At 31.4% G+C, this 24,383-nt stretch overlaps 1 protein-coding gene across 14 annotated transcripts in view; it reads right to left on the reverse strand.

Moving 5' to 3' along the window:
• PMCA (plasma membrane calcium-transporting ATPase 3) overlaps positions 1-24,383 on the reverse strand; it is a 39,490-nt gene that overhangs the window by 5,163 nt on the left and 9,944 nt on the right. For 3 of the 14 annotated variants that reach the window (XM_014349058.3, XM_023389641.2, XM_023389639.2), the window contains 2 exons: positions 22,596-22,728; positions 3,700-3,768 (listed from right to left, as the gene is read on the reverse strand). The exons of 1 other annotated variant lie outside the window; for it this stretch is intronic. In XM_014349058.3, the coding sequence (XP_014204544.2) occupies positions 3,700-3,768; positions 22,596-22,728 (202 nt within the window). Of the gene's footprint in view, positions 1-3,699; positions 3,770-9,947; positions 10,940-16,774; positions 16,866-19,096; positions 19,166-22,584; positions 22,729-24,383 lie in introns of those variants that run through there. 10 more of the 14 variants (XM_023389638.2, XM_014349057.3, XM_014349056.3 and 7 more) reach the window with 7 other exon arrangements.

Below are 24,383 nucleotides of genomic sequence, written 5' to 3' on the forward strand. Positions count from 1 at the left end.
ACATAGATAAAGAACATTAGTGTAGACAAGATTGAGAAACATGGAAGAAAGTTTTTTGTAAGAATTATCAAATAAAAAAAATACAGAAGAGTTGTAGAAAACATAAGGAAATTGTCGAGCTGTACACATTTTATATAATTATTTTATTTGTTAAATTTTATCAATAAATATTAAAACATCTGTGCTGTACTGTTTGTCTTACCTCATTATAGGCACCACTGTATACTTGCATTTCGTATTGGTGTCAAATAATTGCATTTTTTTTTTTTTTTTTTTTACAAAAAGATAAATACAAAACTAAAGCATTAATGCGTAATCACATACTATGAATATTTTATATACTTAAAGCATATAGTAGGCGATAAACAAGCAATAAACATTTACTTGTGATTATAAACACAGAACAAAAAATAATTTTCTTACATACTTTGACATAAGGTAAATGAAAGCGAAGCACTCTGTATGACGCTTTAAATACACTGTAATATCAAAAGCTTACTTGTCAATTTCAACAAAAAAAAAAAAAAAAAAAAAAAAAAAAAAAAAAAAAAAAAAAATTGTCTCATAAAGCTTAATACAATTCAGCCTTACGTATAACTATGTTGAATAAAAAATATGTTAATTAACTTTAAGCAACGGTTAATGAACGTGGTGGCATGGCACACATGTAAGAAGATATTGTGTTAGCAACGATCATAATAAACAAAGCACAGTCTCGCCAAAGACCAAGCGCACGGCAGTATGGACAGAGCAGTGTATCATATAAATTTGTTGTTGTTGTCTAAATATACAAAATTAGTATATAATACGGGTCTGGTTTTGGTAAATTACACTGAGTAATGAAGAAAATCATGTAAACATACGTATAAAAGTAAATAACGCACATTAACTCGAGCAAGAAATATATGAAATAATGGTAGTCTTTTTTTTAAAAAACAAACAATCAAGTGATTAACGAGCTATGGGAAAGGTTTAAGCATTTTTAAATAAAACTAATTTAAGCATGCTTATTTTGTTAAAATGTACGTCTAATAAATAAAATACTAAGTTATCGACATTCTCTTCTGTTTACATAAATAGTTGTTAAGAGTACATTTTTATATATTCACTAACTGTTATTCTCACTTTTTCCAACGTGTGTCGTTACCACAGAATATATTAAAATTTTTATTACACGAGTGAGTGTGTATACATTTATATACAGTCCTCAGTATGTCGAGAGAGTTGTGATGTTGAGTGGATTTAAAAAATGTTATACGAATATGTAGACGAATTCACGGAAACGAAAAAAAAAAAAAAAAACTTAAATTACATAAATGAATGAACTGTTCTGCAGGAACATTATGAAATACAAAATATGATATGTGATAACAGAATCAGTAAAACATATAAACAAAGAGATACTTAAGTGTGACTGTAACAGTTTCGAATAATTATTATATTCAGATGTAGTGTTTACTTTCCGATTCATTGGCTTTTTGGATCATCTTGTACTTACGCTTTTTCTTTACCATCACTCGAGAAGAAGAAGCTGATCATTATAAACGTGTGTCCACACTTGCTACATCTTGCCCCACCTGTGTGCACTTCGTTAGTGGCACTAGAGTTGAGTTATAAGACGACCAACATACTTAACACACGCGTTTCTCCGTTTGGCCATATTTTTTATTCATCATCTTTACTTTATTATTTTTTGTCATGTCAGTACTTGAAAATCGTATTGTTTCTTCGAGTTCGCTTTTTCTTCAATTTTTTTGTTTGTATGATTATAATTTCGAAAGTATACCACACAACGCATTTTATTATTTGAGTAAATCAGAACATGTATAAATTGTAAATAGAAAAAGCCCTTTAACACTTACAATGAAAAGATCTATCTACACCTTTTTAGAATTTATGGGTTCTTGGATGTTTTTTTACGAAAGTAGTTGTTACTTAATAAATGATCTAAAAGTATCGCAAATACTAAAAAAGCTGCATACACGTGAAAAATGTATAAATTTATAGCTATGGTAAGAAAGTTAACATATTGTAAAATTAGATAAAAAGTTGGCACACAAAATGAAAACTAATTACTACGCAGATTAATAATAAATTATTGAATAAATAGCAAAATTATACATTCTAACAAAGTAGAAAAGCATATTTAACAAAATAAAAGTAATCTAACGTGGATTTGCTTTAGTATTGTAGAGAATTTCAAAGAAGACTAACTCGAAAACATATTACTGATATAATCTAAGCTATAACTACAAAAGTGCGAAAGGATAGGAGTAAATTATGTGTGACTTGATAAGGTTCATAAATTTTTTTCATCGTTATATATTTGTTCTTAAATATACGTATAATCTCGTATAACTATAGCTTTTTATGCATAATTTTTGTCTGTCAAAAAATTTTTTCAACTATAGTGCTACTTTTCTTGATTCATACTTGTGATATTGGGACCATGTCAGTGTAATAAGAATTTGAACGAGTCCATGCAAGTAACAGATGTTTGAAATTTTTTCATGAGTAATTCTTCTATTATAACTGTAAGACTTGAGTGACACCTGGATAGACGCACTCTGCCTACTTTGTAATGTATGAACTTTCACATCATAATGATATCCTTGTAATATGTGTTATGGAAAAATTGTAGATAAGTAACTATGCAGTAATCTCTTTTGATAATCAGTAAGTTTTATATTGTGTTAGCTTGTAATATTTGAAAAAAATTTTATTCTTACGAATTTAAAAATTATAAATTAGGTGGTGAAAGAGAAAAAAAATGTAAGATGGCTTATAGATACATGTGTCTCAGAAAAGTACGTCAATTGTCGACAACTTTATGAGATACTGTAGTTTTTAGTCTTTTTCGATGGTATTGATTTTTTTAAAGTTTTCGTGATTTTTCAACAATAAATAAAAATATTTTATAACAGTTCGGAGCACATGCAAGCATGGAAAATAAGACAGAAATAAGTTACGAAGCCGCAGAGCTTGCACGAATAAATATGCAGAGCTAAAATTTTTAAAAAAGACAAAAAAGGCAGTATATGTATAGATACAACTTAACATTCTCCTAACATATACCACATAGATAACATTCAAGTAAAAAGTGTCAAGTTAGGAGTGTAAATTTGTTGATGTATAAAAATGTGAGAGCTTGCGGTCACACGACACAATTAAGCAGACACAAACAGCGAGAACGAATATAAAGTGTACTTAGAAAAACAACAAAACTGCAGTTTTAGTATTGAGTACAAAAGAAATCCTCAAAAGTCTATGATTAACTTTAAACCATTAAAAAAATTTTTTTTTAGACTTTAAATAGCGTATAAAAGTCTTTTGAGGATGTTAATCAAATTTAAAAAATACCAAAGGAAAATCAATAATTTATCGTGTAAAAGCCTGTAACACTAAGCAAAAAGCAGCATCTGAAGATATTATCAGCTAATAAGTGTAAAAATCTTCAGAAGCCCATTGAACTCGTGCAGGCTTGATAGTAATAAACTAAAAACGGAAAAAGACATATTCTATGTCCAAACGAAAAATCTAAAAACGAATAAAAACAAACGTAACTCAACACATTAGAAGTAAAAAAAAAAAAAAAAAATTAAAGAAAAACTTATAAAGAATCTGGAACGTATGTTCGATGCAAAAAGTATTTGACAGCGCAGAAGAGTCTGAGCAAGAGAAAGAGAGAGGAACGCTTACAGCTTGGTCTGTCGAGCTCTTGCTGTAGGGTACCGGTATCAAACGTTCCTGCAACTCGCCACCTATCACCTTTAAGAGTAAAGGGTAATATCATGGTTACAAAAAGAGAGAAAGAAGATAGAAACGAGAGTGTACGTGGATGCTGACTACAATTTTTTTTCTTTCACCAAAAAATAGGTGTTTTTGATTTTGTATAATTTTACAAGGAAGTGAAATCATTAAAAATAATATTAAAGCTTTCAAGGAATATTTTTTATTTTTTTGACGTACAAATATTTAGATTTAATTTTTAATGCAATTTTTAACTTTCACTTCCATTTTAAGTTAACAATGTATAAAATATATTGCAAGTAAGCGTAAATTATAGGACTGCATTTTTTAAAAAACACATCTTCGAAAGACATCGGTTAAAGAGTATATTTTCATTTAAAAAATTAGTTGAAAAAAATTTACGTGTATGGTTTATTGAAGCAAAAATAAGTGCGAAAAATCGAGCTAAACTACATAAATAAACACAAACGAAAAATTCGCGTAAAAACAAATAAACTACTAATGTGCAAAAAATAAAGTAATAGTTTATTTTGATGTAAATAAAACTAAGTTTTATTATGTATGCGGTCGGTCTTAGTGACTTTTATTATTTTATACAAAATTTTTAATTTATCACGATAACGAGTCAACAAACCTTAATATACTTATGTGTTTCTTTTCATTACGGATGGATATAAATTTATAACAAATGAATTGAATAACCGATAGTTGAATTGTAGATGTTATCCTTACAATTTTTCTACTACGTCTGCTAATCTCTTTTTCGATAAAGGTTGGTTGAATTCGTTTATCGTTTCAACATATATTTTTACGTCAGATTATTACTGTGCAAAACGAGTTGTGTAAAAAGAGAGATAGATGTGACAGAAATAGATGAGATAGAGAAAGACAGAAATTAAAGTGTGAGAAAAAGATAAAGAGGGATGAAGAAATAACAGATAGAAAAAGATAGAGTGGAATAAAGAATAAGAGACACTGATAATACTGATTTAAGTACTCGTAATCTGTCAAAATAAGTATGTAGTTTTAACTAAAAAACCTCAGGAAGGACGTGACTCGTAATAATAATAATAATAATATGTGACCTCTTAAAGTTATAGAGCAACAGAGAAATACAACATTTGCAAAAACATGTATTGATAAATGTCATAAAAGCCATAAAAGTTTCAAAAAATTAGAAGATTCAAAAACATCATCGACTATTTTTTAACAGGCATTCTCGGCTCATCAAAAAATATTGCATCAAAATATTTCTCTTTTGATCAAAAGAAAAAATATAAATGTAAAAGAATCGACTGCCGAAACGACCTGTCTTGTAATTTCATTTATGATTCATGGTCGACGTGACGAGAATCGTATTCATTCTGATGAAATGAATGAACCAGAGGATTTTACATAGTACAGGTTAATTCCTCTTATGGTAACATAAATGTAATATTGAATTAATGTTATGAACACGATGAGAACAATTATTAGTAAAATCGTCCTGTTTTGGTGTCAAAAAATAATGAAGACAAACACGTTGTAAATTTTATGAAAGATACAGTACTTTTATTGACCGTCAAAGTTAAAGTTAAAATGTCATTTTATTTACTTAACGTTCAATCTGAAACAATATCTCAACAGTTAGATATATCTTTTTTTTTATAGCCCAACACATAGATGCGTCAAGACCAGAATATTTTTCAGTTGATTATATTATTTTATGCTACGCAATTGTGTAAATGATCAAGAATTTCACCTTTTTTTTCTTAAATGTTAAATTCGTTTTCATACATTCATAGTGATCTGTGTCTTTTTAAATGACTACGTACATTCTCGCTACAGTAAAACAGTTGGCAGCGGAAATGGCAGCACTTCTAGGTTTTCTGACCACCGGAAGAGAACAAATTTATTTGAGTAAAAAATTTTTCCAAGACTTGTTTTGCTGTTGACTTTTTTAATACCTAGTACCCACCAAACAATTTTTTTTTTTTTTTTTTTAATTTCACTGTTTATAATCACGAGTTCACTTTTGAAATTATACATTACCAAAAATATCTAGTACAAAACATGATTTGTAAATGTATTTTATTTTTACAAATTTACAATCTATTCCTACAATGAATTCAATAACAAACAATTGGATAACATTACAAAAAGTGCGCATAAAAAATACGAATTAGAACAAAACAAACTAATTTTTTTTTAAATTACAAAAAAAAATATAAAGAGTTTGCAGTTATAATTGCATTGGCGGCCACAAAAATTCGGCTTCTTTTAATCGTGCGTCCTTTGTGAAACACAAAGTTGCAATAACGTGTCTTAAACTTTATGATAGCAATAATTAATATATTATATATTTATGTAACATAATGTATATGCGTTATATTTCATAATTATAGTCATAATGAAGTCTGTCGGTAACTATTTTCATTGCTAGGTTCAGTTTTTTTTTTTTTTTTTAAAGCTGAAACGATTTAACTATCGCCACGTTGATTTTTATCATTTTTATAGCTTTTATTTGTAATCGTTAATAGTTAAGTTCTTGATAAGACTAATTTACTTTTATATTTTGTTACTTTTTTTTTAACGTTCAAGTGTTTTATCATAATAAGATTTTTTAATCTATTAATTTTATTAACACTTATGAAGGGATAGCCAAAGATAATTTCAAGATTTCTTAATTAATTTACCGTTGCATAAAGCTAAGACCATCGTTTTACAATCATCGATCGATTAAGATAGCGAAAACGAAACTGTACAGTATTAAAAAAGAAAATAATAATAACTCTACAGAAGTAACAGTAAAATAACTAAGTAAATAAAAAAAAAAAGAAAATTACAAAATTGATTAGAATGTCGACTTTGTCAATAAAATGACGGTTGTCGAAGCAATGAAATTATCATACTGGTAATTCGTGTGATATAATTATATCGCTTTATATACGTCGACTATATTGAAACACATCGTCATAACGCAAAAATAATTTGATATGATTATCATGTATATGACTTACATGACAATAAGTACAATGCATGCGACTCACTGTGTAATCGTACCAGCCGCGCGCGCGCACACATTTCATTTAATTCAGAGTACAGATTGCCCTCAAAAATGTATCATACCTCACCACGTCCGCTTTGCAATTATTCATAACACGCGATGTAAGAGCATTCAACATTCTTATGGCAATTTTTCGGTTAAATTGTGTTTGCCTTAGTATTATTTTTTTTTTTTTAAATTAATTACAAAAGTTATTATATATTATTAATTATCTTACGTGTTATTCTTTGTCTTAAACAAGTATATGGTATAGTATATAATCTCAACAACAGTAGCCAGCTGAGATGGAGGGTCAGCTTGACCTCAAAAAGTTCATTAACAAGAGGAGACTACAACGATTAATTGGAGACCTGCAAAGCGAACGCGGTTCTCGTCGTCGATAATAAAGTCTCGAGTGGCTTACAAAACAAAATTACAAAAATTTATTAGTCTAAAAAATATTACTAATGATGATTGTAATGCTTGTGATGATGATGGTGATGGTGATTATAATAAAATGGTGGTATAATAACAAAATAATGTTTAAGAAAAATAATGCAATGAACGCTAATTATTAAATAATTGAAACGATTATCAAACAGTATGCAGTAGTATAATAATGATTACATAAATAAAAACTTACATTGTAAAATCTAGACTGGGTGGTCCAATCAACGTCTCCACGGTACCATCGTAGTTCATGATAAATATTTATGTATATAATTACAACGTTTAATTCACGGCTGTGTTGTTAAAAAATGCAAAAAATATACAACATAAAAATCATAAACCAATAACTGAAAATCACACGAGGAGCATAACATTTTCATACAAGAGGAAAGAAAGTTGAATGCAGTCATTAGTTTCACGAAAAAACAAGTCAAGTCGGTTAGTGTGGTATTAATTAGGGCCCCGTTAGTACGAAGCGGTGTATCTCATTCAGCCCTTTAAAAATCTTTATGTACTACAACAACGATACAGCATAATTTTTTTTTTTTTTTTTTTTACATTATACAGTATAGATATACTGATTGCTTGTCACACAAAGTAGTTAGTAAAGACAATAATTAAAGGTTATCGCCTCAAAACACGTGAGGTCGTAAGTACATTTTGCTTGTATTTTTTTTGTTACTGTTTTCTATTATACAAAAAAGTACAGATTCAGACGGGTAAAAAACACGTATGCAATATAATATGTATAATTTAACGTCGATTTTACAAGTCTTTTAGACAATAGTGGCATTAAATAGTCAAGTCAAAAGAAAGTCGTGAAAAATAGATTCAGAATAAGAATAATGTATTCAGAAAAATGCTTACGAATCAAACCAGTTTTATAGTTAAGGGCTGCTTCGAAAATTTTCGTTCACCCCATACGTAGTTTTTTTTTTTTTTTAACTATCTTACACGGTCAACAAAGTAGTTTAATATACGTGTATATGCATTTTTTTTTCTTTTTTTTTCTTTTTTATACAAAAATAAATGAAAATTATTAAGTCAGACGCGCTAGCCGCATCGAAAGATTTTTTTACATGTATATATATGTATAAAGGCCAGGTGAGTAATTCACAAGGGGTTAATCGATTGTCAACACGGATAGACGCATATACATCAAAACCCAAGTAAAAGCAAGCAGACTGGCAGAACAGGCAGGTAACACAGGCAGGTTTTTTGATTATCAATATATACTATGTATTTTGTTTTACCGAATTTGTTTGTATTTAAAGCAGCTCCCTTTTTTCCACAAAGTTAGTAAAGCAGGTAGAAGGGACTGATATAATATGACATAGTCATTGGACAATCTTTGTTTTTTTTTCTTCTAGCGAAAAATTCAATTAGTTTTTTGTAGTGGGAGAAGTTATAAAAAGGAGTTTTAAGAGTAATGTTATAAAGAAGAAACGGCTGTTAAACGTGTTAAGTACAAGTTGTTCTACGTTTTTCGCATAAGCCAAATAATCCCACCAAGATGTTTTATTTGTAACCTCGAACCCTTCTGACGTTAAAATATGAAAAGACCGCGAAACTTATCAAAATAATCGTAATTTCGCAGCAGCACACTAAAAAAAATTTCTTAGATTCAAGAAAATACGTACTTGAATAGTAGTTAATAATGTCGTGAAATGAGATTACATTTTCTTGCTTCCAGAAAATATTCCGTTTTAAAAAAAAAAAATCTCATTTTAAGATGATATTGACTTGAAACTATTCTACTAAATATTTCTTCATTCAAAGAAAAAAATTTTTTTTTCATTACTGTTGTAGGTAAGTAAGAGGCAGTAATAGGTAAGTAAGGTGGTGACAGTAATAATATTAATATGTTGTGAAAAAAAGTTTTTAAAATGGTTAGAAGATGCTTGAAAATTATTATATCATAGTCATGTGAAACAGTCTCAACGACTGTACTATGTTTTGTCTCTTTTAATTTTCCCCCAAAGCACAAAAATGTAATATATATAACGCATCACGTTTTCGTTAACCAACAAAGTATTACGTCTCTTGTACACAACAAAGTGTAAACTAATGTGTCTGTCCATGGCCCAATGGCACGCGCACACTCAAGACGCCAATTGAGGGAAAAGTAGATGTAATTTTTACATTTTTCTGATGATAAACATTATATACCCAGAAGAATACAGACAATGCGAATGTTTATGCGTGTATGAGTGATATTTAAGGCTATGACCCTGTACGCTCCGGTACATGCTTAGGTCCCGTTGTTTTTTCGTAGAGTATATTGTTTCACACGTAATAACAAATCGTAGAAAAAAAAAAAAAAAAAACAGAAGATATATACGTTTATATAAATATGCGTATGTACGCACACATCACAGTAGACATGAGACCAGCGCCACAATGAACAAATGATGTAAGTAGAAAACCACACATGCGAGAAGAAAAAAGGTTAATAATGAAGATGATTCGTTTCGCACTTAGAGAGCAAAATAGCAAGGCAATGACTGTAACAACGATAATAACGAATTGCTACTTTGCTCCCAAGTGTGAGATTCGTCGTTTTCGTTTTTTAGCAACACAAGCACAATGATGAGAAACATGTATAAAAAATAAAATTAAAATAAACATAGTAATCATTATATTAACACAATTTATCTAATAAAGAAAAAAAAATTAATAATATTAATAAATCAAAGCACACTAGTTTCCATGATCGTTCGGCTTTCTCTTTGTTCTTTTTTTTTTTTTTTTTTTTTTTTTAACGAATAGATAATACAACAGTTGACAGGCAAGTGAAACGAGTAACTCAGAGAATGAATGGACAAAGAAAAAGAGAGGCAGACAGATAGAGTAAGTTATGTATAACAAACGATGACGGTAATAGCACCATCAGCCCACAATAGTAACGACAGAAACAGACAGAACCAGATGGTATATAGACAGAGATGGTGGGTGAAAGAAAAAAGGCCTAGAAAATGCTGCGAGAGCACGACTAAATTTCGTTTCTTCGGAGCTTCCCGAAAATTCAAAGTAACCCACTACCGAGCTTTTGTAGTAGAAAACAGGGTGTAGCAGTACATGGCAAAGATTGGCGTGGAGAAAGTTTTGGTTGCAGAGTAGTGATTATTTATAGGCACGGATACAATGTACATTGAAAAGAAGGGGGCGGGGGAAGAGGGGCCACACGTTGGGCCAGGGGAGAAAGACGAACGAGTATACATCAGAGAGTCGCTCTTTAGCTTAGATACAAGTCTCGTGGACTACTTTGGGCAGTTCCGGGAGATTATTGGCGTTTGATTTGAGGGAGCTAACGTTGTTCGCGTCTTCGTGCTGTTGTCTCCCGTTGTTCTGCTGCTGCTGCTGCTGCTGCTGCTGCTGTTGGTTTTGGTGGTGGTGATGGTGGTGCGAGTGGTGTTGATGGTGCGGGTGGTGATGATTGCCGGTGCCAGGCACGTGCAGCAGAAGAGGAGATGCTGCCCCTCGGGCTCCGTCGTGTTCGGCGTTGTTGGGCTGAGTGGTTGAGTTTTTGAGCTTTTTGGCTGCCGCCGCCGCCGCCGATTTCGGATCCTCGTCAATGTACGTGAAGTCTGATAGGGGACGGGGCCCGGTGTGGCTGCGCGAGCTGCGCATACTGTGTAAGCTGTGCAAACTATGGACGGAGCGACGCTCCTCTAGGTCTTCCAGAGTTGATCTGAACGCTCGGATAACCCGAAGCTGCAACGAGAAGAGCAATCGGACACGGAGCCGACATTGGCTGAATCTGCAGTCGTAAGCTCCGCGTGTCTGCTGTGTGGGTGTATGCGTTTTGTGTATTCATGTTGTATGTTGGTTCATCATATTTTTTTTGTGTGCTTGTTTTCTGGTGACTTGTTTTCTTTTTTCTTTTCTTTTCTTTTTTGGAGAAACAGTGAGGAAAAAAAAAGAGAATAAAGAGAGTCAGAGAGTAATAGTTTGAGAGAACAGAGAGTCGGTGGGCGCAAGTTTCCTACGACGTGTAATACAACGTTGCGCAAAGACGAGACAGGCTTGAAGAGACAGAGAACGTAGGGAGAAAATAGTTGCAAAGTATCGTGTCAGTATTTCCCTTTTGACGTTTTAATTTGACTTTCACGAGAGAAAGAGAGACGAGAGAGATTAAACGAGTAAACATTACGCATAAACACTTTTTTCGGGATTTATTGTTCGCACCTGTCTTAAATGTATAAATACTTGTACATTGTTTTGGAGCGTAGTCTCGTTTTTACCATTAGATACATGACAAACATGTACAAAGACACGAGAGTGGGGAGAAACGTAACAACCAAGGGGCATGATTGGCAGTGTAGGTTTAAGGGGTACTATGCAAATCATTACTTCACAAGATAGTTTACTTATTTATTACGGAGTATTAGGGTAAGGAGACTGCTGCGACGCCGTTTGTCTCATACTTTTGTGCTTCCATGTTTGCTTCGTTTTTTACTTTTTTTTTTTTTTTTCTTCAATATTTAATTCTTGCGATTGTGAAGACGAGGAGAACAAAGATGAGTGGCACACGCCGACCGAAAACTTGGTCGAGCTCGCATCATTTGAGAGAGAAAGGCCGAGATGAAGATGGTGTATTGTTTTGTGCACTGTTCCGACAGGATGAAAAATAAAAGATTCTAATGGATGCGAGAGAACCAAGTAATTTTGATGAAGAATTACAGTTTCGAGTTTTGGTTGAATTTAAAGCATCTGTAACATCCTGCAACCATTTTAAAATAATGTCCTGATTCGCAAGAGACATTTAATCGTATTAGTGTTCAACCAATTAGTTAAAAAAAAAAGTCTTAAACACTAGTGTAAGAGATTTGGAAAATAAAATGCCAAAATTTAAATTTAGCTTTAATAGGAAGTTAGCTTTCAACATCAACGGGACTGTCGCAACAACAGGGGTTTCGGTCGACGAGCGCAACACATCGAGCGGGACAGTGGTATAACATCAGCCAATATAAAAATGCGGTTTTAAAGCGCAAATTATGTTTTTGGTTTTATATACGGATAACAAAAAAATCATACAAAGGTCTGGGTCTTTGCGTTACCATTACAAAAATGATCAATCGCAAATATGTATTAGAAAAAAAATAGTCACAAGAAAAAAAATATAAATAGCACAAACGAGCACGCACGAATGTTATATTGGGCAGAGAATACGTACCTATTTCGTTTTACTTTGGTCATTAGCTTACAGAGGAGGAGACAGACTCACCGCACTTACAGCAATCTGAGAACACTTGCTTGAATAATTGAGAGGTGGTCGTGAAACGTAGCCACCCTCAAGAGGAGTCACTCCCGAGCGTTATTTCATTTACTTTTCACTTGAAAATTTGTGTATTCACATATACATTTGTATTGGTTTAAATAATGACAATGTACAATCATAGCATTGGCAAGTAAAAGTAAAAATTATGCGAGGACAAAGTATCGATAAAAATTGAATGGTTTAGTTAACAATTTTTTGGTAGTGCATACTTTTCATTTTTTCAAATATTTTTTATTGATACTTTGACCTAAAAAGTAAATTATATACAAAGCTTATTGGCAAAGCGTTAATTTTATGCGTTTTTCACGTATAATCGATAGAATGTACAAAAATAAAATATATCGTCGGAAGTAACTCATCTTTTCGAGGCTGCGTTGGGTATGAATCTAATGCACCTTACCGATATAATTTGTCCAGGCACGATTTATCGATCGTGCAAAAATGTAACATGATAAAAGCACCGCATGCAACTTATCGTATACGTATCGTGTTATCGACAACATCAACGTATATATTTATGTTTGCGTATATAATATATTTATGTCCTGCTATCAATGCAGTATACTGTCTTGTTATTTTGTATCATTAAACTTTACTTTTTTTTTTTTTTTTTTTTTTAATTTTTACATCGTTCAATTATTATTTGATAGTTTTACGTATAAAACACGTGTGAAGAGTTTACAAATGTCTTTTTTTTTGTATTAATGTTTTATGATTACATTTACTTCGACGTGTTATTGTAATGTCTATGCTCGGTTTAAAAATGGTCCGCAACAGTCCTGAACCAAGCGATTCGCTTAAAAAACATATAATGTGTAGTACATAACTTTTAAATTCAAGTTAATGTGAGCACACATAATTATTAAATTTTTTTTTTTATAACAGAAATAGAGAAAAAGTGATATAGTTGTGGAAAAATAGAGAATAGAAAAATATTTAAAGTATGGTGAAACCATTCATAAGTAGGTTATTTCAATTAATACATCCTTTCTAAAAGGCCCTGATTATTTAGAACTTTTCGAAGGATGCATACATTTTTTTTTCAATTTTAATCTCTATAGTGTATGCGAACTCGAAGTAACGACGATTAAAAATGACAAAAGAATTCTTAAGAAAATGTTTTTAGAAAGTTGGAATAAGAAAAAAATTATTTGTCGAACAAACTGTCCTGCATACTATTCTGGCGTGTGTGCAGTATATGCATACATGTGAACAAAACAAAAATCACATACTCTTATACATAGGCTATATTATTTCCGTACAGCTTAATTTTAGAAATTTTTCATAACAACTATATTAAATTATTTTTATGACCAACTAACTTTAAGAAAAATTACAAATTTATATTAATACAAGATATAGAAAAAAGCGCACATAATTAAGTAAAAAAAAAAAAGAATGTTAAGAAAAAATCGAAATAAATTTCAAACTTATGTAGATAAATGGTGCGTACATGTAGAAATAAAATGGTGCTTAGATTTTAATTTTTTAAATATATAAAATGTATATAAATATGGGTAACTTGGAAAAACATAATAATTATTAGAGTGACGGCATTAAACGCTGACACTTGTGTAATATTTTTTTCAAAGTTTTTTTTAATTTGCAATAACATTTACCAAGGGGTATGATGTATTGCAAATGCGGAGTTTTTACTTAATATCAATAGAAAAGAATACGACACACGATTTTAAATAATCATGAAAAGCGTTATCTTAATATTATACAAATAAGAAAAAATGCGACAAATCTATATTACAAAATATATATAAATAGAAATATATACATCACACGTTACAAAATTATCACGCGGAAACATACGCACACGCTGCACACACAAAAAATATCAAAAAGCCAGTGCCAAAATATAGTATAAGATTAAAAATTGGTGGCATTTTTTTCATCAGGCCTCAAATTCATATAAGAAAAATTCGTTTATTCCTTACGTATATAATTATCTAGCGAAGCATAAATAGCGGTAAAATATATTTGCTTCATAGCAAGCGGCTTTTCAGCACACAAAAGTCATATATATCTATAAAATTAACAGTTAAACAAACGTTAAGACTTTAGAAGCAAGATTTGTTTAAAATATATAGATGTATGTATATAAAAGTACGACAGCTTCATAAAACGACAACCCAATGTCGAAGTCGAGATTCCAGTTTATATTTGGCAATAGTCTAAAAAATTATTGAGAAAAATTGTCAATTTCCGCAGCTGAGATTTCTCTCTACTGTACGTATGATTATTTTTTTTATTTCGCGCACGATGTCTTGACTTATCATCGATGTGATTGCCAAAATAATGCTGCGTTCGTCACATTTTCGGAGAAATATTATTGTAATCTGCGAATTAATATTAGACTAAACTGGGTTACCACTCAGACAAGGGGATTCCAACGCATTGTTAAATTAAAAAAGAAAAAATTTACAGTCAAGTAAATTATAAAAGCAACACACGCTTTGTATGCAACAATGTCAATAGGCGTGGCACACCAACGTTAATTAAAAAAAAAAAAAGGCACACCCACACATACATAAAAGTAATAAATCGTTCTATGTTTAATATGTACATTAACGGCTTGTAAAAAGTTCAAACGAAAAAACATTAGATACCAAACAAAGTCACAATAAAAACTCTGCGCAGCTGCAGTGCATTCGGCAAATCATATATTGTTGATGGTTGGTTTGTTGAGGATTTGTGGTCAACGTATACAGAAAAAAATAAAACCACGTAACCACATTATGTGTGTGTAAAACAATTGTTATGTTTACTTTGAGTACAAAAAACGGCTAGATCTTTCATTTCTGACCTCTGGTTTAGCGATTCACTAGCTTTTATGCTGTGGGTTAATGAGATTTGTACAAGAGAGTGAACCGTGAAAAATGAAGGTACACAGTAGAGTCAAGTAGTTAGTAGTAAAAGAAAAAATAAACGCAAAAAAGAAAAATATGCGCAGCTTGCAGCAAGCGCTTTTGCATATGTAAACAAAAACAACAAAAAAAATGAAAACTAAAACACACATATTGCACGCACGCGCACACAATGTAAATACAGATAAAAAAAAAAACAGGCAGATATATAGATAAAAACACAGAGACAGAGACATAGATATAGATTTAAAAAAAAATATCAGATAAAAGTTGTAAGTGTAAACAAACGAACGTGACATAGAGATACAAAAGGATTGCAATTGATACAGAAACAGATACAACAAGACAACGAAAGTATCAGAGAAGAAAGGAGTGTTGGGAATGTACGATAGTTAGTCGCCAATGTAATTTAGTAATGGATAAATTTTGTTTCTGTTCAACGGGGATTATAATTGTTGAGGATAAATTTTGAATAGGTTCACATTGGATTGAACATCGAGATTCATCCCGTATGATTTTAACAATTTTTAAACAATCAGCAAGGGCTAAAAAATCCAATACGGAACACGCAACACACTCATCAGACATATCTATGGTAAGACTACCGAAGCGGGGCAGACGGTTGTTTCGTATTGTCTTTTGCCCTCGTATTATTTTCATTCGCAATTCAATTTTCATTGTTATTTTTCATCGTAATCAGATTTTGCCAGTATTTTAAGGATTTTCTGTAACTGATACTTTGAGAGAAAAAAAAAAACACGCACGTCACACAACCGCTGGTGTATACAAGTTAAATTTGTCGTAACGTAATCTTTAGTAATCCGTGCAAAAATAATAAAAAGTTAATTGCGTAAAAGTTATTAGTATTGTGTGTTTGTGTGTATGTGTGTGCATCGACCGTCTCACCTTCGTCCCACAGTAACCACATCAGTGCAATAAACCATCATGTCTTATGTTAAATTTTTAAAACGTCCATTTATAAAGTCAGCTATTGTCACAAACAAAATGGCAGCAAATAATGTATAACTGTCACCATAACGTCATTATCATCAATCACGGTTACTTAGCTTTGTGGGTTAAATCGTGTTTAAAAAAGTTAATACAAAAAAAAACCATACGAAAAATTAAAAAAAAAAAAAAAAAAAAAAAAAAATGTAATTGCATACGCACGACTTGACCCACCAGCTTAAAAGTAAGTACAAGTAAAGAATGGTAAAAAAAACAACGTATCATACGACAGGCGATCGTCTAGTTGCATCTGTAATGGTTGCATTGTCGTGTACGTAATAAAAAAAAAAATAAAAAAAAATAACGTGTGTCGAGTGTCATGTGTACATGGTTTGATTTTTGACTTTTGCTGGTTGCTTTTTCTTCTATTAGAGAACTACGTACTTGTTTGTACTCCGACAGGAAATGTCTGGCGGCGGATTACGTAAGACTGCCGCCATGTTTATACCTCAGTCTCTCGAATGGGTTCCACTGGCTAACAAACGACAAATGGATTATCATCAGTCTTTTTCTTCATCAGTTCACGATTTCAAAATAATACCTTGCATTCACATTAAACAAAAAAAAATTGTTTTTTGTCTTTGGCACGCGCTAACATATCACATTTTCATCGATAAACGTAAAAAATTATTTTTGATACATCAATTGTTAGTCGCTTCGTTTGTTTAATGCTTGATATTTAATCCTTTTTACTAACGATGTGATTCGACGAATTTTTTTTTTGTTACCAAATTCTTTTAAACATTCACGGCGCTATCTCGGTTCCGAATTGGAAATTGGAAGAATATTCAAGGATTCCAATGTCTAATTTGAATGAAAATCTATACTAATCAATTTTTTTTGTTTTTTTCCGTTCACAGGGTGAAGTAACAGATAAAAGAGAGAATGAGAAAAAAGAAATGTGAAAATTTACTCATGGCGTTAAGTAAAATTTTCAAACAAACCAAAGCGACTGGTGATTATGAAAACTCACGAGAAAACATTCATCCAAGTAAATAAGTTAAAAAAAAATAATAATAATTGGGAAATAAAAACACAGTGAGTAGATTAAAGATCTGAAATATATATATATATATATATATATATATATATATATATATATATATATATATATTTAAGTAAAGGAAACGCATGATTTTTCCTCGTGGTTGTGAAGAAACACTCTGCGTTTCACAAGAATCATCATAGCTTTGCTTTCCACGCGAACAAAAAAAAAAAAAATTAAGGTAGGACATCAAATGTTTATAGCGAGCCTTTTCGCGTGGAAAGACCGAAAAATATCGATATATGTAATATTATGTATGTACATAATATACATTGTGATACACACACGTAAGCGCATACATATATATATAGATGAAAAATGGCAGCATAAACAATTTTGCTGTTTGTGATAGCGTTAGTCATAAAAAAAAATTAGAAATAAAAAGTTAGATGATCAATATAAATGATAAGATCACAGCAATACCACACTGCGTTTATAGAGATAAATTAATAAGAGTTATGAAAACAAAATTTATATTAAAAAAAAAAATTTTAACATTCAGTCAAGTATCACTGACTGGATAAAGTAAATGTGAAATACGGCGCTCATCATTGAGAATAGTCAAAAAATAAAATAAAATAAAAAAGTAACGACGACGTAAATTAGGCGTGAACAAATGAAGCAAGTACATTTCATTCATTGAAGGCGATAAATATGTATATGACATGGAACGCGCGAACACGTGAGTATAGTAAGTCAAGCGAAGTGTGAACAACGAAGGGTGTGCATCATAAATAACGCGACATCATAGGCACACTCGCAAATTATTTGGATTGTATATTATTTACAGATTATGTTTGTATACTCATAAAGCCTGTTCTCTTGTTTGAAACAAGCTTTTTTGTTTTCGCGCCAAATTTCGCGAATGCGTGCATGCGACATGTTATCGCGAATAAATTTTAATTTGTAAAATAAACAAAAAAGAGATTCACATTCATTGTAATAAAAGTAGTGCTGCAAATAAACGACGAACAAGATTAATAAAAGAAATGATTATAAAAAAAAGCATGAAAATAAAATAATAAAAACTATCGGGATAGGATATATATTTTTTTTTTTCAAGAAAGGAACGGATTAAAAGGAGACGATATGAGTAGATTTTGTGAGTTGATAAGAAGCGACAAATCATAAGAGATAAACTTTGAGAAAATTATGCATTAAGAAGAGTAGTCGGCAAAAAGAGAGTCTTTTTCGTTTGGACTCCTCGATCAAAAAAAGAAATGATGTCAGCATTGCGGGTGCAATCTGGTGTGAAATAATAATAATAATAATAATAATAATAATAATAATAATAATGATAATAATAATAATAATAATAATAATAATAAGTTTGGATACAAGGATAGAAACGTTTTGGTAAAGGCGGTTGTATTATACAAAATTATAAGAGTTTAACATAAATATTGCGTGTTTACAAAAATTAACGCGTGACAATAAAAAAAGTTAGGGAAAAAAAACAACTCAACGCTCGGATTAAACTGAATTAAACAATAACGCTGAAAAATAGGCGATAGATAGAAATAAAAAATTAGAGAGAGTAAGAGAGATAGAGAAATAGAGATAGTACAAATTAAATAATAGTAGAACGAGAAATCATGATTAATATATAAGTATTAATAAACGGCCAAACAGCGGAGAATTGGAGACTTGCGAGAACTAACCATATAGTAATCCTGAGAGGGGGATCTGCCTGTCACAGATACATTCTGCACCAGAGTTCTATTGCTCGTCTGAAAGTAGGTTATACATTCAATTTTATATGATTAGCTTATTATGCTAGCCGTTATTGTGTTGTCTGTTTTTTGATCAATCCTTTTTTTTCTTATGATAAATAAATAAATTTATTATTATCATGTATATATATAGTCGTATATGTATGTTGTACACAATGGCACACACTCTTTACTTTTGTACCTTTTCGCCTATTCACGCACACAATTTCTGTGATACATTGTGGTAATCTTCGTACAAGCCTAAGGATTATTTTGTCAACTTTAATTTTAATTTTTTTCAAGATTTTTTTTTTACGATCGTCTGAGACGCACTTCCGGTCGTTTCCAAATTTTTATAAAAAATGAAAAAATGCATAAAAAAAAAAAAACCTATTACGAAACAACTTATTCAACGTACAGGAGTGAAATCACGTAGAGGTTTTTGCGCAAATATTTCCGTGAAATCCTACGTGAAAAATTGCATCAGATGCGATCGGCGATTCTTACGACGCGCGCGCATACACGTACTTTTTTTTATTGTACTTCTCATTCCTCTATCGATCAGCAGACCTCGATAATAGAGCAACTATATTTGTACATCGAATGGAGCAAAACATCCATTTACTGAAGCCTTTTTTTTCATCAGCTCTGCGTTATTCTTCTCTCACTCTCGGTTTTTATTCCATCAATCGTGTAAATGAGAAGCTCGACTGTAATGCCACGTTATACTTTCTACCCATACACTTTAAATGTATATCGTATTCGCATGCAACGAAAGTTGTCAGCTATGTATGTTTGTCATTGTAATTTTTACTGCCACTTGACTTTCGAAGGACGTGTGCGTGCGTCGAAGAAATCATTGGGAGTTTCTTCGAAGTTTTAAATTTACATCACCCACAGATTGCTTTTAAAATGAAAAGTAATATGTATTCATAAATCACCGCACATTTACACATGTATTCAAATAATAAAGTGGATTAAAAAAGACAATGAAGTGAGAAAAAGAGAGAGAGAGCTACGTATTGACGAGATATACTAAAACAACTTTTTTCATTGCTTAACATTTTTTTTATCTAATGTTTAAATAATTATACATGTATAATATTATATGTATAAAACAACAAGAATTAAACTAGAAAAAAAAAAACGAAGATAGATACAGAAAAAAGAATAAAAGACAGAAGTTGGTTGAGGACTGTGTGGACCATTTCCAATTGGTTCTTAACTAGCTCCTCTTCTAATTAAGTTTACTTCATGTTGGATTATTATCCAGTCTCGGTATTTTTGCTTCGTAAAGTAACACAATTTTCATACTATTCGATACAAATACCATATGCCTTTAAAACTTCGAAAAAGCTTTCACGAACGATGCTTTGAGAAATTGCTCGGTTGCATCTTTTTGTACCAAGATTAAAATTTTTTGTTTTGTAGTTAATTGAAAAATAAAGTTAAGAATTTTAATGTACAGTTTTGTATGTTAAATATAATTTTTATATATATAACAATGAACTTGGTAATCGTAACCTTATTTTTCAATTTTTTTAATCGAATGGCACAAATGAGAACTAAAAAATTGTTTGGAAAACTTTGCAATTTAATCAACTAAAAAAATCATGGATAAAAATTGCAATTATCGGCAATGTTTTGGCGAATTTTCAATATAATCCACAGTTCAGTGCGCTTAGCGCAAAAAAGGCCTAATCTTAGTATAATTTTTAAGTTGAAAGGGAACAATTAATTTCGAGTGCACGGGTATATGTTATCATATGTTACTCGTATCTTGCATATTCCAATCAAGCCTCATAATTAAACTTTTTCACATCGCTCGTTCGTTCGCAATCTTCTATATGTGTGTAATAGTCATAGATGAAAATAGTTTTAGATGTAGAAAAAAAATAATTTAAAATTACGTACACATACATACGAATCAGCTAATATATGTTAATAAAACACACGCGATCATTGTACATGTTGTAATTATATGTTATCATTTGCCGGAAGTGCGATTTTACACAGAAAAAACTTGCAAAAAAACTGTATACATTTTTGTAAGTATAAAAAAAAAAAGTATACAAAATATAGAGAGATTGAGAAAAGTATAAATAATACTACGAGAGTTCATACAGTATCAAAACATGGAAATGTTACAAAAAAAAGAGGTTACACGCGATTTAATAATCTACAAGTAAAAATTTTATGTATACTCGTGATGGGTTAAAGATAAGGGAAACTGTACTTTTCAATAAATATATCTATAATCACACAATGTAAAATGCATAAAAAGATATTTGCTTCGTGATTGGCGAGGTACGTGCCACTGACCTGCTGGAAGATTTTCTCCTCCATAAGGGAGTCCTTCCAATCTATTACACTGGTTTCTTATTTAAAATATGTACAATATTTTTTATTAAATTTATATTAGTATTAAATTTGGTTTTTGTTATAATTTTTTTTTTTTTTTTTATACAGATCGTTTCAGATTCGATAGAAAGATATTTAGTCCTGAACCTGATAAAATCGCAAGATAAAATTGTGCTTTTAAAAAAAAAGGAGTCGAGCGCCCGCACCCGTTTCGGCGCTCGACAGAAAAACCTTTTTTTCATACAAAGAAAGGTAAAGACAGTAATGTATACCATCGAAAATAAACAGAAGAATGAAGGGAAATTCAAGTATGCGCCACGCATCGTAATTAGTCGCATCAAGTATAGCAATGCTAGTTCTGCGTATTTCAATTTTTTTTTCATTTTTTAAAGAAAATTTCGTCAATAAAATCGGAAAAAAATAATCTATAAGAATGATATGTTGCCGATTTCGAATCATCATTACTTTATATTTGTCGCGAGGTGAATTCAAAGATACACTCCTAGATGCAAATTTCATAATAAGGATATTAAAAAAAAAAAAAAAAAAAAGTAATTTAAAAACCTGTATGTAAGTAGAAACCTTTTCAAGAGAATTTAGACAGAGAAAGATGAGAATGAGAGTGTACGATAGAGAAGTAGAAAGAAAGGAGATTAAGGTGTAGAGAAAAAGAGAGAGAGAGAGAGAGAGAGAGAGATGGGGGTAAAGTAAACGGGAAAAAGAGAAGAGGTAGAAGAGAAGAGAGTTAATCCTAAGTTGTCCTGAAAATAGAAAAAAAGATGACGGCAAATCCGGCCCTTCTTTTTAGCTACAGCATAATCGTTATTCATATACATGTAAATGTCATTATTATATGTAAAAATTATGTATAGTTGATTTAATGACATGACTGACTTCAAGAATACATCGTAGAGTGAGGGCCTTGAATTGTCGATTTTTTTTTTTCGGGCCAATAAAGTGAAGTAGGGAGAGAAAAAAAAAAAAGAAAAAAAAAAATTGGTCGATGATGCATCGTAGAAATGGAAAAATAAAGAGAGAGTGAGAGTGAGAGAGAGAGAGAGAGTGAGAGTGAGATAGGGATAGTTACCTGAGTCTGCAGTCGTGTCAGACCACGGATCCACAGAATTTGTCCGGCGCGAGGCTTTTTATCCGAGTCTGGGTCGAATTTCTCGTCTCCCAAATTGATAGCGCCGATATCGTCCGGCTGGCCGCGGCCCCATCTGTTTTTAAAAAACATTAAACCAAAAGTGCTTCATAATTACTTCGCATCACGCTGCCTTGCTGCGTGGAGAGTAGTTTTTACAATTTTTTTTTTTGTTTTTTTTTTCTTTTTCTTTTTAAAAAAGACCACAACTATCAACAATTTCATTTGTTTTGTTGCTGTTGTCGCTTGCTCTTTTGTTCTCTCGGTGAACGACTAGATATCTATACATATCGTGACGCGGTAGCACTTTCCTTTTTTATCTAATATACACATTATATTATGCGTATCACAAAGTAACTTCGCAACAGCTGATATCTCGCAATAATATACATGCATCGTTCGTATACTCATGTAATTGAGTATCGATTTATTTTTGTTCGGATTGGCGTCCCGCAGGCGTCCTTCGTTCCTCTCACTCCTCCGGCAGGAGGCGCCCTTTCGGCGGTCCGACCACTGACTCCTCCACCAAAGACTCGAAGAAACAAGCGCCGAAGAAAAGTTGAGTAGTCAAAGAAGAGAGGTAGAAAGAAAGAAGGTTTACGGGCTGTCGGGGAGGGGGGGGTGGTTATGAGGGGATGGGACATGATAATTTACCGTGGATGGAGCTCTCGCTCTGTTGTGTATATATATATGCTTGAGACGGATTTCAGAATGAGACTGTTTTGCACAATAATTTTGTTTCGTACTCAATTTCTGTATGATGATAAACAAATTTTCACAACAAACAATACCAAAGTAACTTTAAATTTTTAATTTCGTAACTTTACTAACAACTCGTTTATAATATATACTGATGCAACAATTACAATATATAAATATATATACTTGGACATGAATTTAAACTCATACAAGCGACATTTAATCACTAATATTGGCACACAGACAATTTTTTTTTTTTTTTTTTTTTTTTTTTTTTCTATAGAGCAAAACAATTACACAAAACATCGATAGCCTCATTTCCAAATCGCCCATAACAAATATAAACATGAAGTTGAAAATAAAAAAAATAAAAATAAAATAAATAAATACAGATGAACGGCAGCGAGTCTATATAGCAAGTAATAAGATGTGGTGGACGAACATGAGTCGACAAATGAGAAGAAGGAAGGTGGAAAGATGCCTTTTGTTTTCGACCATCCGTATTACAATGTGTTTAATGACTCATTGCGAATTATGACTTTGGCTATAAAATCATCGAATGAATCATCAACGATGATTTGCGAGCAACGATTGAAATGGCAAGTATATAATTAAATCGCTGATTAAAATAAAATAAATGACTTGCGCGCTGTTCCACAGAGAGAACAGTGCGTATAATATATATAACATATGTCAATAATTGTGTATATTTTTATATAGTTGCAGTAATAAATAAAGTGATGTAAAAATATAAAATGAGGTAAAAAAAAAAAAAAAAAGAAATAATCGAGAAAAAAAAGTAGAAAGTAGAGGAAACGAAACGGAGAGAGAAAGATGCGAATGGTTCATCGTGTAGTACAGAGGTAGTGCCTGGGTGATGGTGTTGTTAGTTATATTAATATAAAAGTACAATATTATTATTATTGCAGATTAGTAAGTTTGATTCTCGATGTTAGTATTTATCACAAATAATAGCTCCTTCATAATTGGTTAATTGTTCGCTATGCACAAGAGGCGCGCACCCTTTGAGTT

The sequence above is a fragment of the Copidosoma floridanum genome, unplaced genomic scaffold, assembly GCF_036245765.1.
Source record: "Copidosoma floridanum isolate Cflo_tuat_1 unplaced genomic scaffold, Cflo_Japanese_pri ptg000019l, whole genome shotgun sequence".
In the NCBI taxonomy this organism is placed as follows: Eukaryota; Metazoa; Arthropoda; class Insecta; order Hymenoptera; family Encyrtidae; genus Copidosoma; species Copidosoma floridanum.